This window comes from Triticum urartu, chromosome 1 (genome assembly GCF_003073215.2).
Source record: "Triticum urartu cultivar G1812 chromosome 1, Tu2.1, whole genome shotgun sequence".
NCBI classification, from domain to species: domain Eukaryota; kingdom Viridiplantae; phylum Streptophyta; class Magnoliopsida; order Poales; family Poaceae; genus Triticum; species Triticum urartu.
In genome coordinates this window covers 499,430,657-499,445,211 of record NC_053022.1, presented here as the reverse complement: position 1 = coordinate 499,445,211, position 14,555 = coordinate 499,430,657, and the positions used below count along the sequence as shown (strand labels likewise).

General features: G+C 44.8%; 2 protein-coding genes across 2 annotated transcripts; one reads left to right on the top strand and one right to left on the bottom strand.

The window, feature by feature from the left end:
- The first annotated feature begins 547 nt into the window (after positions 1-547).
- LOC125522611 (aldehyde dehydrogenase family 2 member C4-like) lies at positions 548-4,843 on the top strand. The gene is made up of 9 exons (XM_048687658.1): positions 548-863; positions 2,314-2,456; positions 2,542-2,925; positions 3,035-3,124; positions 3,232-3,405; positions 3,529-3,666; positions 3,783-3,920; positions 4,071-4,132; positions 4,250-4,843. Exons 1-9 carry the CDS (start codon positions 776-778, stop codon positions 4,521-4,523), a joined length of 1,491 nt encoding a protein of 496 aa, XP_048543615.1. The 5' UTR covers positions 548-775; the 3' UTR covers positions 4,524-4,843.
- A 3,180-nt stretch (positions 4,844-8,023) lies between these two features.
- LOC125522601 (cytochrome P450 98A1) lies at positions 8,024-13,035 on the bottom strand. Its single transcript, XM_048687650.1, has 3 exons — positions 12,420-13,035; positions 9,591-9,985; positions 8,024-8,935 (listed from the first exon to the last, which is right to left on the bottom strand). Exons 1-3 carry the CDS (start codon positions 12,913-12,915, stop codon positions 8,288-8,290), a joined length of 1,539 nt encoding a protein of 512 aa, XP_048543607.1. The 5' UTR covers positions 12,916-13,035; the 3' UTR covers positions 8,024-8,287.
- Positions 13,036-14,555: the final 1,520 nt, after the last annotated feature.

Genomic DNA, 14,555 nt, shown 5'->3' with positions numbered 1-14,555 from the left:
TAAATCTAGCACAAGTAGCCTGGTAGATCTAGCATGAGCAGTCCTACTTCTGTTAATTCAAACATAGTTATATGTATACAAATTAGATGTCAATCGGTGAATATTCATAGATGGTTCATTAGTCCAATTGGTTATGGTTATTAGGGATAGCCATTGAAAGCGGTGGTCTTAGGTTCAAATCCTCTTTGCACGCAATTTTTTTTTCAAAGGAGAAGAAAGTATACGAGGGAAAAAACATGCTTTGGTGGTTTTAGCGATCGAGCGGGGACAGAAAAAAAACAGAAAACATGCGCTCGTGGCCTGGTTTTTTTTTTTTTTTGGAGAGAGATGCTTGTGGCCTGGTGATTGGTGAGATTAGCGATCGAGTGGGAAGATCGTTCGGATCTCTCCATATAAAAAGAACGTTTGGACGTTATCACAATCAAAAAAAAACCGTATACCATTCGCTAAAAGAAAGAAAAAAACTAACGTATACCAGAAAGTCTTCCGCTGCTATCTCAAAAACAAGTCTTCCCCTGCTCGCCGCCCCCTGTCTCCGCCCCACGCGCTAGGTGCCATACAAGGTGGAGGAGAAGAGAGTTTTCAAGTCCCACCAGCACTTCTCTAAGCTGTAGCCAGACTGTTCTAAAACGAAGGGAAAAACGTAGACACCATAGCTCTCTCTACATAAGAAACTCTAGTTCTCACAGGACCTTCCAGTAGAGAGGAGCAGAAAGATTGGCCGGCAGAGCCAACCCACTCAAGGTTGTGTTGCTGAGCTGAGACACGCATCGCAATGGGGAGCAACGAGATGGTGGCGGTGGTGCCGGAGATCAAGCAAACCAAGCTCTTCATCAACGGCGAGTTCGTCGATGCCGCCTCGGGTACGTCGTCATGATCAATTAGTTTGTGCATGTGAAAAGATTCATGTGTGTTATGCTGGCTATATCTTCCCTTTGTCGTCTTCGCCGACGAAGATGCATGTCGATAAGATTGACATATCGTCTATTCCTTTGTGTTCTAGCACTAGTAATCAGTACGTCCCAAACAAGGTGATCCAACTGAGGTGCTAAATTCCACACATGAGTTTTCTTTGCCAGTTCGAACTGCTCAACTTGGTATCGATAAAGGATCTATATATGCTCCCCCAGCTCTATGAAATATCTTCTTTTTGTTCTTTACGAGATTCTGGCCGTACGAAATCTACATGACTCGGTATTGTGTGCTCACCTTAAGTTTCATGAATACATTTGCATTCTGGCAACTCCGCGAAAAAGTAACCATAGTTGGCTTTATAGTTTTATTTTACGGGAAGACTTCGTAGTTTCTTATTCTTATTTTTTTGCGGGAAGACTATATGTCAATATATTTCTCTGACGAAAATTTGTGGATATACAGTTCATGCAAGCACGTACAGCATGCTAGATTTCGTGAATGTTTTGTAGCCACTTTTTAGATATTCCTGGCCTGAACCAAGTTAGCCTTCATAATGCATGGTGTGTTCGACCAATCGCTCGTACTTACATTTCTTCAACGCGTACGACGGGGAATAAACACAACCGAAATTAAATTTGATTGTGGCTTGGCTTGGTTCGCCGGTCGTTGTTGCTGAGGATTGAATGACTTGTCATGGAAAAATCAGTGTGAATATTCTCTCGGAACTGCAGTAGCTAGCTAGAGACATCTTCCGTTGCTACCGCCAAAACAAATATGAGAAATAACCCGTTGAAAAACAAAAGGCAATAAAAAGGAGAATAAAGTTAAGACGTACTATAATTTTCTCCTTCCCCTCTGCCTCCCTGGGTACAGTGAACGCCACGAGGAGGGACACATGTCTTTCTTGACTTTGCAAATGTATTCTACTCGCTGTCACTGATACGGACCAACTTGCCTAATATCCTTGCGGATGAAGCCCAGAAACCTATGACTTTGCTTGTGAAATATCGCTTGCTTGCTCTCTCCATCGTTCAGGCCAAAAGTTGTCTCTGTCATGTTCACGAGATTCTTTGCTTTAAAAAACGTTCACGAGATTCAACGGAAGCAGATGTACACATCATCCCATAATTTGCAGAATTATTGCGACATGGCATTCTATCTCTTTGATTTCTAATTGCCGCCACTGGATGTTTGTGTATGCATGTTGTTGGAATATTAGGCAAGTTCATGATTAATTCTAGTAGATAATTCATGGCTAGAACAGAATATTATGCATGCTACTGCCACTGCTACCGCCTACCGGTCGACAGAGGGCTACCGGTCGACGCTGGCGGCGGGTGGCCACAAACGAGGGAGAAATGCCGACGTGATTTGCTGCTGGATTTCGACGTTTTTCAGGCAAGACGTTCGAGACGAGGGACCCACGGACAGGCGACGTGCTGGCCCACGTCGCAGAGGCGGACAAGGCCGACGTGGACCTCGCCGTCGGCGCCGCCAGGGAGGCCTTCGAGCACGGCAAGTGGCCCCGCATGTCAGGCTACGTACGTAATCCGGCCCTGTCGTTGTAGCTCATCCGACAAATTGCCTGGCAACTCACTGGTCGCCGGCGTCCATCCATGCATGCAGGAGAGGGGCAGGGCCATGCACAAGCTGGCCGACCTGATGGAGCAGCACACCGAGGAGCTGGCGGCGCTGGACGGCGCCGACGCCGGCAAGCTGCTGCTGCTGGGCAAGATCATCGACATCCCTGCGGCGGTGCACATGCTGCGCTACTACGCCGGCGCCGCCGACAAGATCCACGGCGAGTCGCTGCGCGTGTCCGGCAAGTACCAGGGGTACACCCTCAAGGAGCCCATCGGGGTCGTCGGCATCATCATCCCCTGGAACTTCCCCAGCCTCATGTTCTTCCTCAAGATCAGCCCGGCGCTCGCGGCCGGATGCACCGTCGTCGTCAAGCCCGCCGAGCAGACGCCCCTCTCCGCCCTCTACTATGCGCACCTTGCAAAGCTGGTAATTAATGGATCTCGTCTCGACTCTGCAAGCTAACGCCCTTCCATTCCAAACACTGTCGATGTGAACTAGCAAAACTCAACCTGCCCAATGATCATGCATGTTTCAGGCTGGCATTCCGGACGGAGTGATCAACGTCGTCCCTGGCTTCGGCCCGACGGCCGGCGCCGCCATCGCCTCCCACATGGACGTTGACAGCGTGAGCAGTGCACAAATGATCATTACTTGCTCTGTGCCATGCATTTCTGCTCTGTTTACACTTTACACTATCCTAATGAAAGATAATTCTACCACCACATCGATCAGGTTGCCTTCACTGGCTCTGGTGAAGTGGGCCGCCTCATCATGGAGGCATCTGCACGGAGCAACCTGAAGACGGTGTCGCTTGAGCTCGGCGGCAAGTCGCCTCTGATAATCTTCGACGACGCCGACGTTGACATGGCGGTCGAGCTCTCGAGGCTTGCCATCTTCTTCAACAAGGTACTCCAATAGATGTCATTCTCTTCACAGACCGATAGAATTACCAAGAGTAAACAATTCCACAGAGCAAAAGGCAGACACTGACCATATAATATATACTGCTATCTGAATCTGAACTTCTAGGGAGAGGTTTGCGTCGCGGGGTCTCGTGTTTATGTTCAGGAAGGGATCTACGACGAGTTCGTGAAGAAGGCCGTGGTGGCCGCCCAGAACTGGAAAGTCGGAGACCCGTTCGATGTCGCCACCAACATGGGTCCCCAGGTAACATTTATGCCTTCATTCTTGATTAGCCATGCTCAAATTCGTGGAAAACGCGCCAAAAAACTACTCCTAGGTTCACATATGATTAATTCAACCATTGCTTTGCTTGAATCTAGGTTGATAAGGTGCAATTTGAGAGGGTCCTGAGGTACATTGAGCATGGCAAGAGCGAGGGGGCGACTCTGCTCACCGGCGGTAAACCTTTCGGCGACAAAGGATACTACATTGAGCCTACCATATTTGCAGATGTCAAGGTAATTTTAACTTCTAGACAGATGCACAAGAAAGAAGGTGTGCACATCATATTACTCACACAAGGGAAAAACAATTGTACATCGATCACATGCATTTACATGGATTGACGGTTTGACACTATCACATGCTCACGTACATGGCTTCCACAGGAGGACATGAAGATCGCCCAAGACGAGATCTTCGGCCCTGTGATGTCCCTCATGAAGTTCAAGTACGCCAAAGCTTTCACAATGTCACCTGACGGAAACTAAACTGGTTCTTGAATCATGTCCTTCTAGTGTCTGTCTGACCAAGTGCCCTTTTGCCCGGTTGTGTCTGCACTCTGCAGGACGGTCGATGAGGCGATAGAGAAGGCCAACTGCACCAAGTACGGGCTGGCCGCCGGGATAATCACCAAGAACCTGGACATAGCCAACCGGGTGTCGAGGTCGGTTCGCGCGGGGACCGTGTGGGTGAACTGCTACTTCGCCTTCGACCCCGAGGCGCCCTTCGGCGGGTACAAGATGAGCGGGTTCGGCCGGGACCAGGGGATGATGGCCATCGACAAGTACATGCAGGTCAAGAGCGTCATCACCGCAGTCCCTGACTCGCCTTGGTATTAGATAGTAGCCAAGACAATGCAAGTTTCTGTATTTTGTGCATTGTACATGCGTGTTGAGTTGCCTGGTGCTTGTGTCGTAGTCCTCTGTTTGTGCCTGGTACGTTGCATGCGTGCCAAAAAATTGTAGGTGCAAGTGATTCGCTTCTGATCTTTCATCTTTGTGTCACGCATTCGACAACACAATGGTGTAACACCTTTATGTTGTAAGACCCATATTAGATCCACATTGTGCATCCTAGATGTTTTTAGACATCTTGTTAGTGCAGAGGCTGGGTGTGATTGCTATCTACTTGATATTAATATATGAGAAGTGCTTCGATACACCCCCCCCCCCCCCCTCATAAAACATATAAAGGGTAGTATGGATTTTTCACAAATTGTATTCACTTTCCTACATAGAACGTATATACGCTGCAGGTTCTTATAATACCCGACGAACAGCCATCCCTGATGGGCTCAGCCCATTTACGTTTTTTTAGTTTTAATTCTCAAAAAATAGATGCCATCGGCTGGATTCGAACCACAGGCTCAGCCCATTTACGTTTTTTTAGTTTTAATTGTCAAAAAATAGATGCCATCGGCTGGATTCGAACCACAGCCCCCACGCGCTACGTGTAGCCGCACAAACCATCCGGGACAGCACATCAGAATTGCTGTCTTGGCTTGTTTTCCACTTCTTGTGCCCAACAAAAAAACACAGCACCTCCACTCTTTAGTTTATGTCTTTTTTTTTGCACGGTTTTCTTTAGGGTTTCTAGTTTTCCTGTTTTGTTCATAAAATACTAATATTTGTATTTTTAAAAATTGTACATAAATTTCAAAACAAATGTTCATGCCTTTCAAACATGCTCAGAATGTCAAAATACGAACAGTTTTTTAAAAAATAAAAAAATACGAACACGAACATTTTTTGAAAAAAGTAAAAAAATGGAATTCTAGAAAAAAAAGAAAAATATGAACAAAATTTGAATTCTGAAAAAAAAATATGAGAAATATAAAAAATAAACATAATAAACGAAAAGTCTAAGAAGACAAACAAATAAACACAAGAGAAGATAAAAAGAAAAAGAAAAACATGGTTTACGACCTCCGAGAAGGTCCCAAAACAGGAAAAAATGGCTGGGAACCCGAGGTTCCCAAGACCGAGAAAACTTTTTTGCAAATTTCATAGTGAACTTTATTTCGATTTTTTGTGAAAATATTCAAATCCATGGATATTTTTAAAACAATTGATGAACTTTTCAAATCCGTGAGCTCTTGGACCGGCCCAACACGTGCCCGACGAGAGCAATGTCGTCGCCTAGTTGGGCCAAGGCCTAAGCATTTTATTTTATTTTCTGTTTTTTCATTTGATTTCTTATTTTGTTAACTCATTTTTATCTTTTTTGAATACCAAAATACAAGTTGTAACAAACCTTTTAAACTAGTGATTTAATAAAAATATAAAATATTTATTAAATGTTTTAAAAAACACTTACTGTTTTCAATTTTATCCCTTTGTATTTATTAGTTGGGGTCATTTCAAGGATGTCCAAAAAACACCATGTTCAATGGAGATTATTCGGTAAGGTCAGAACGGTTCATCTAAGAGCACGTTATTTTTCAACATATTTGAAATGGCCCAATTTCCTCACCAAAAAAGATGAAGAAATGGACCCTTCTCGCCTACCCGAACACCCTTTGTTGAACATGATCTATTTTTGAACATGCATGAAATCACCCCAACCTTTTCCAGTAGGCGGGCATGCCCATGGTAGGCATCCATGCCAGGTTTGAATGAATTTCCCACAACATATGCATGTTCTGTCACGTCCGGTCATTTTATCAGCTTGCTTTCACCAAGAAAACTCTAGAAATTGAAAGAATTGTAGAAAACTTAAACAGCTTGACATGGTGCCTTGATTTGATCATAGAAGTAGGTGGAAAAATTAGGCCTTTAGAAGGATGTTGAGAAACAACGCACCCTCAGGTAGAGCCTTCTAGCCAACCTGAATACCCCTTCATTAAACATGGGCTACTTTTGGACATTCTTAAAATGATCCCAACCTTTTCAAGCAGGTGGGCATGACCATGGTAGTCATCCATCCAGGTTTGTACGATTTCTGACACCGTATGCAAGTTGCGACATGACCTCCCATTATCGAGCATTTTTTTACCGAGAAAACTACGAAAAATGTAAAATTTGTCGAAAACCAAAACAACTTGGCATGGTGCCTTGAATTGGTCATACAAGGCATGAAAAAAATTGGGGCCATTTCAAGCATGTCGGGAAACGACGTGCTCTTAGACGGAGCCATCTCGCCTACTCGAACACCTCCGTTGATCATGGTCTAAGTTTCCTTTTTCCATCTTTTGTAGTGCGTCAAATATAACGCTAAAAAGAAAGACTCTGGTTTTTCTTTTCAACCAGGCTGGTTTTTTCTTCAGTTTTTACATGGGTTTCTATATTATTTTGTTTTTCTTTTCTTTTATTGATTTTGAAAAAAGTTCATCAATAATTCAAATTAAGTTCATTGATTTGGAAAAAAATAACAAAATTTAAAAAATCCATTGATTTAGAAACAAAGTTCATCAATTTATAAAAAAACCAACAATTTTCAAAAACAAATTGCCAACTTGCGAAATAGTTCATGAATTTGTGAAGAAAACTGATCAATTTTGGGGAAAGAAAGTTCACTGATTTGAAAAAAAAATCAAGAATTTGAAATTTTGTCATCATTTTCGATTTAAAAATCACGAATTATAAGAACTTCACGCATTTAAGAAACAAAAAAGAAATGAAAAAGACAACCAGAAAAATGTTGGGCTTTTCCAGTGTTGTATTTCAAGTATAAAAATACTTACTTTATACTGGAGGCCCGGTTGCCTAGCTGGTTATTGCGGCTGTGCTTATTGTGAAGGACCTAGGTTCGAATCCTGCTTCTTTTTTTTGCGGTTTCAAAAAAAAAAGAACGGATGAATGTGCTGAATGGGCCAGCCCAGCACGGCAGGGTGTGCACGTCCGTTAATGTACAGCCTATACGTGATTCTAAAAAAAAGAGTTTATAAAAAATGCCTATTATGCCCTTATTTATGAAGAGGTATGGGCTAATCTGAACCGTCTTTGTGTTTAGGGGGGGTGTACCGAAACAGGAGTGTTAATATATTCCCCTTCTCAAAGAAATAATATTAGATCCACACATTGTGACGATGAATAGACGTCCCATTTTCACTTCCCTAGGAGGAGACACGGAGGCCGGCGAGGAGATGTGCCTGGCGCCGCGGTGGGAGGGGGTTTGGGAAAATCCAAATCCAAATTCAATTCGGGACCTCAATACAGACATCTGAACACAGCATTCATTACACTTGATTCCCAACAAAACACATCCTCGGGGGACAACGATAAACATTACCGTGAGAGAAGAAAACGAAATTGAAATGGAATGGGCCCATGAACAACAAAACAAACCTCAGGTTTCCAAAGTTTCTTAGCAGGGCCTAAAATGTGCAATCAGTGCCGAATTTCAGTCCAGAAGAGATATATTATGTGGAGAAATACATTGTCTAGAATGATTTGCTGTGTTAAACTGTTATTAACATAAAAACAAAACTATTATATCCGAAGGAACACCTAATAAAGGGAGAAATGATCTGCGATCTGCCGTCGTCGCTTTATGAGATTCATTCAAAAGGCAGTCAAACACCTCACGATTTACAACAACACGAGCTCCATCCAGCACCTAGCTGAAAGCAGCGCAACACTCCAAGCAAAGCAGCACAGGCCGCTCAGATCTCGACCGGGACCCTCTTGTAGAGCTCCTCATTCTCCAGGCGCGGCGTGGCGACGGCCTGCAGCGGCGTGCCCATGAAGGTGACGAGCCCGGGGGACTCCATCATGCTGATGTCCTCCGGCCTGGCGCCCTCCGGCAGAGACCACTCGAAGTGGTGCAGCATGTGGCCGATCATGGAGGCGACGAGGTTGATCCCGAGCTGCGCGCCGGGGCACACCCTCCGGCCGGCGCCGAAGGGCAGCACCCTGAAGTCGCTGCCCTTGATGTCGATGCTCTCCTCCAGGAACCGCTCCGGCCGGAACTCCAGCGGGCTGCTCCACACCTTGGGGTCCCGGGCCACCGCCCACACGTTCACCATCACGTTGGCGCCCTTGGGGATGCTGTAGCCGCCGACCTTGACGCTCGCGCTGGCCTTGTGGGGCAGCATGAGCGGCGTCGGCGGGTGCAGGCGGAGGGACTCCTTCACGACGGCCATCAGGTAGGGCAGGTTCTGGAAGTCGGTCTCGGACATGACGCGGTCGCGGCCGACCACGCTGTCCAGCTCCTCTTGCAGCTTCTTCTGCACCCTGGGGTTCCGGACCAGCTCTGCCATGGCCCATTCGACTGATATGACTGTCGTGTCCATTCCGGCGGTGATCATGTCCTGAACATAAGAAGGGGATGGTACTTGGTAAGAGCTAAGAACGTATAAAAAGCCAAATGAGATTACCAGGCTTGAAGTTCAGTAAATAGCATATATTGTGTACTTCTAAGGTATTGATTTACCGGTATGAACAAGTTTTTAAGTTTGGCATGTGCAAGATAGAAATATGAAGAGGCATCCAATGATTTTTTTTAATAAATACTCCCTCCGTATCAAAATATATGTTTTTTGACACTGATAGTGTCAAAAAACGTCTTATATTTTGATACGGAGGGAGTAGCTGAGTAGCCTGCAGACTCTTGCAAAGCATTTTTGGTAGTTGAATGATTGTAACGATAAAGCACTACCTAATTTCCAACTCGAAAGTAAACATACATTTTCCAATCCCAGCATCTTACAACAACCTTGAGATAGTGGCATCTCACCTAAATTTACCTACTGAATCTAACTAAACTTAATGAGATTTCTCTTGATCCATAAATAAATCAATTTAATGAAAGCTATTATGTAGCATTTGTGCAAAGAATGGAAGAACTACGAAGGCATTGCTATCCCATTCGACATTAAAAATTAGCAGGGGATCTCATTTGAAACAAACAGGAGAATGGAATATAAGAAGATAAATTACGTAGTTATAAAGGGGCATCCTACATACCCATAGAAGTCCGAAAACTGTGTCATCACTAAGGTCATACTTCTCTCTGAGAGTGAACAGAGCATCCACAAAGTGCTGTTTGGCACCACTCTCCCTGAGGGCCTGTGCATGCTCTTCAATGATCTTCTTGGTCAGACGATCCCTTCTCTCATTGTGGGTATTGTAAAGCTCCTCATTAAGTGGACACAGCCATCTCAAGTACCAAATGTATTCAGCAACAGAAAGAGATGCACCAATTTTGATCCCATTGTTGACAATAAGCTTGAATTCCTGCCCTTCTTCGTCAATGTCACCATCTGCATTCATGAACCGCTTCCCAAAAGCTAGCCTTGTTATATTGTTGAAGGACACCATAGCAAGGTGATTCCTCACTACCAATGGCTTTCCTTCATTACCTGAAAAAATATATTAATAGTTAATTTAAAACTCAATAGTCAATACTGTTGGGAAAGAGCCCAAGCTAGTTTAGGGTTTAAAGTGATTAGGTAATATAAACCGTTACATTGTGTATGTCATGTGGGATATGCCATATTTCCGTTTTGTGAGGCCGGCTCATGAATTAACAGCAAGAGCAAACAATAGAACAATAAATGCTCTTCTAAATTATACCAAAAACCTAACATAACGTAAAAGTAAGGGGCATAAACCAATTAGTGTTTTCCACAGCAACCGCAAAAACCTAAACATTGGCGCAAAGGATCCATGTGGATATCCAGTTGAACACAAGCAAACCCACACACCAGGCACAAATGTTTGCGTTCACTGACAAAGAATGTCCCAAGAAAATAAAGCTAAACCTGTATTTTTCTTCTTCTTCTGTATATCTGCTAGCTTATATTCCTAGAGTACACTAACATGTTATCAGAGAGAAGGCTATGCTTATATACCTACTCCCTCCGTTCCTAAATATTTGTCTTTCTAGAGATTTCAACAAGTGACTACATACGGAGCAAAATGTTGAAATATCTAGAAAGACAAATATTTAGGAACGGAGGGAGTACATTAATACTGAAACACACATTGAATATGAAATTAACGCGATGCCAGATGTATTTGGAAGAAAGAGAAGGGCAAAAAAAAAGTTGAAATATTCCTAAAAAGGTTGAAATAACAGGGTTGAGGCAGAGGGAGGCATCAAATGACGTTTAATTAGTCTAGCATATTCCTGATGAGACACCATGCATTTGGAGCATAATGCACAGTACAATAAGTGAAAGTAAGTTGTAATTTGTATGTGTGCCACTGACCACAAACCAGAGACCACCAGTGAGATGTAATAGGAAGGATGTGTTGCCACTTCTTTATGTCTAATGCACACCAAGCATTCCACTTTGCGTACTGAAAAAAGATTCCTTAACATGTCGTCGTGCTAGTACCATGATAAATCATTTCACATACTTGGACTCCCAGTTTTTGGACTTGTGATACCAGTTAACTTAATGAATAACGGTCAGGACTAACTGCTCTCAATCAAATACCAATAACCCAAATGCTATAGTAACACTGCCTAAGGACTAAAGCCTATACTGATTGCAATCAAACTCACACCTGAAGCTATCATCAATCTGATCCGTTCTAGTACATCTACCAGTATATGTCCATTGCTATTAATAAAAGCTCCGTCTGTCGGACATCAAGATAAGATTTTTGGGCAGATAAAACATGGGTATTGTTGCCAAACAGTACAAGGTAAGCTGCTCCTAAATTCACAACATATAAATTTATCCCAAATTGTACACCAAAACTACATCAGTTCTGTGCCAATACAGAGCTACAACCGTTGAATGGGTGAAATTTCAAGATAAGATAAAAATAGCACTCTATAATTCTATATATGATTTGTGTGGCCATGATAGTCAAGTCAAGATTTCCGGCTTGGCCAAACAAGTATTATGCCATGAGCCTTAAATAGCATAGTGTCATTAAAAACGGCTCATTACCACAAGGAGTGTGCTTATCATAACACTGACTCACTGGAAGGCCAAAATGTCATACAGTTTTTCAGGTGATCCTCAGCTCGGCGCTAGTACACAATAAGACAAACTGTTCTACTGATAAAGGGATCGAGTAGCGTCATGGTCTATTTGTGGCATCGAATTATCTGAACTTACAGTAATGCAGAAAGCAGCAAACTGCCTTAGCCTGAAGCTTAACCGGCATGTAGAATCAAGATTACTATTACTAACCCCATGTGTACTAAGCCTCATGTGAAGGGCAGCCTACTTGTATACTAACGTGCAACCACCATGATCGTGTTGAGATCCAGTCTGCGGAAAAATAAAATAAACTCAAGGCTCCTCAACACACTAGAGCTGACCGATGATGATTGATTGGTGTCACTACATTTTACGTTTATTTATTCCATATCTTAACGATTCAGTACTCTAGCAACGCGCTTGACATGTGGCCACTCAACAGGAATGCACCCCATGGAGGCATTTCAACAGATCAACCCTGTTTACCATAGCACCAAATCGGTACTCTAGCAAAGTACGACACTGTTCCTGCGATCCATTGCGAATTTGGTGCTGAAGACAATCAAGATTGGTTGCAAGACTCATGTTCGGCACCGTTTTGCCTAGTCAACACGACAGAGCAGAGCAATTGGTCGACCAAACCCACCAAACACGAGGACACCACCTCCACTCGCCTAACGATTCTTCAGACAGAAGATACCTCCCTCCCTTTGTTTTGCAGCAACCACCCCCGCTTTCTCCGAAATGGCACGCACGCACACCTGTCTGTCTCCGAAATGTGCGGTGGAGGAAAAAAAAAGGAAAAAAGGAAAAGAAAAGGAAGAGGGGCGTGCGATCTGGGATGGCAGCTTACCGGGGCCGGCGGCGGCGCGGTGGACGGACTCGACCATGGCGGTGACCTCGTCCTCGCGGATGGGGCGCAGCGCCTCGAGGCGCTTCTGGGTGAAGAGCTCGAGGTTGCAGAGCTTGCGCACCTTGATGTAGTGCGGGCCGTAGTCGGCCCAGATGAGGTCCTGGCCGTTGCGGCTGAAGCGCTGGGTGGAGCGGTTGCGGGGCCGGTCGGCGAGCTGCTGGTCGTGCTCCTTGAGCACCTCCTTGGCCAGCTCGGAGGTGGAGACGACGACGGTGAGCGAGGAGCCGAACCAGACGGAGATGATGGGCCCGTACCGCGCCGCCCACTCCTGGAAGCAGCGGCACCGCACCGGCTTGATCTGCCGCAGGTTGCCCACCACCGGCCACGGGCGCGGGCCCGGCGGCAGCCGCCCCAGCCGCAGCCGGTCCAGCAGCGCCAGCGAGATCGGGATCGCCACCAGCGCGATGGCGAACGGGAGCAGCGACGCCACGTCCATTGTGGCTGCCGCGACTCTGCTTCTGCTCTGCTCTGCTCTGGGGTTGGTGGAGACGGTGGTGGAGCTGGTGGTGCTGGTGGCGCTCAGCGACTTTATACGGTGGTGGAAGGGAAGGAGGCGATGGGGGCGGTTGGTGGTAGGTGAGTGGGGTCGGAGACGCAGGGGGCAGGCAGACTGAACTTCTTGAGGTACTTCTTCAGTTCTTCTGAATTATAAATTGTACTGTTACTGGTGTAGTGGATCAGTAGTAGTGGGCTAGTGGCATCCATGGGATTGTCATCATGCTGATGCTCATTTGTGCTAACCTTCAAAGCAGAACATTTGCCACAGTTCAACCAACCTACTACCTACATTCTTAAATACTCTCTCTGTTCCTAAATATTTGTCTTTCTTGAGATTTTAGCAAGTGACTACTCCCTCCGTCTCCGAATAAGTGTACATCTATCTTTTGTCCTAAGTCAAAATTTTCAAATTTTGACCAACTTTATAGAAAAAAATAATGACATATATGACATCAAATTGGTATATATTATGAAAGTACATTTCGAAACGGATCTAGTGATACTAATTTAATGCCATAAATGTTGTTACTTTTTCCTATAAAGTTGATCAAAATTTAAAACTTTGACTTAGGACAAAAGTTAGAAGTACACTTATTCGCGGACGGAGGGAGTATATACGAAGCGAAAATGAGTGAATCTACATTTTAAAATATGTCTATATACATCTGTATATGATAGTTCATTTAAAATCTCTAAAAAGACAAATATTTAGGAACGGAGGGAGTACGAGTCAATTTAGAGATTTGAATATGCACTACATACGAGTAAAATGGGTGAATATACACTCTAAAATATGTCTATATACATCGTTACGTAGTTTGTGTTGAGTAAATAGGCAATTTTTTTATTAATTTAATCCAAAAATAGATCACTAGCATGGCATTGACAGAAGCAAACACATATTGTTATTCAATCATGCAAACACATAGTACTATGCTAATTGCAGACACATCTATGTATAACACTAGAATGGCTAAAACAGAAATCAACAGGAGCGGGATAAACAAGTTATACCCTCCAGTAGGCCAGGTAGAAGCCGCCGCCGCAGCAGCAGCGTCCTTGGCGGCCTTCGTCGGCTTCGGGTTTCTCGGCGGCGGCACGTTCGGCGTCCATGGACATGGTGATGACGAAGGCGACGCGAACGTAGAGGAAGTAGACGAATAGAGGCGAGCAGTCGCGTAGTTGCTTCCCAAAAACCTAATTGTCTGTCTCTCGTACAGGATCCGAGGAGGCGGGTTTCGGAGACCTGCTCTTCCGTCAACCGTGTACGCGGTGAACGAGGTGGAGTGGCCGGCGGCAGCAGCAGTAATGGAACGGCGTGGGCATGGAGGCAGAGATGCGATCTGTTTCGCCTGACGGCTAGGGTTGGCAGACGCTCCACATATATATGTGCAGCCACGTGGAGAGACGTGGGCTCCGAGTCGATAACAGCCCACGATCCGACGTCTCATATCGTGGTTTACCTATCAATGACTCTCCATTTCTGACCGGCAAAAATAAGCGCATAGATGTGAGCTCGGCTCGTTTCTTACCGGTAAAAATAAATGCATAGATATGAGCTCGGCTCGTTCCCGTGCC

Coding starts and splice junctions, on each gene's coding strand:
- LOC125522611 (XM_048687658.1), top strand. CDS start 776: ATGGGGAGCAACGAGATGGTGGCGGTGGTGCCGGAGATCAAGCAAACC. Junction 3,125..3,231: donor CCCACATGGACGTTGACAGC/GTGAGCAGTGCA, acceptor CACATCGATCAG/GTTGCCTTCACTGGCTCTGG. Junction 3,667..3,782: donor CCACCAACATGGGTCCCCAG/GTAACATTTATG, acceptor GCTTGAATCTAG/GTTGATAAGGTGCAATTTGA.
- LOC125522601 (XM_048687650.1), bottom strand. CDS start 12,915: ATGGACGTGGCGTCGCTGCTCCCGTTCGCCATCGCGCTGGTGGCGATC. Junction 9,986..12,419: donor CCGCGCCGCCGCCGGCCCCG/GTAAGCTGCCAT, acceptor ATATTTTTTCAG/GTAATGAAGGAAAGCCATTG. Junction 8,936..9,590: donor CAGTTTTCGGACTTCTATGG/GTATGTAGGATG, acceptor TCTTATGTTCAG/GACATGATCACCGCCGGAAT.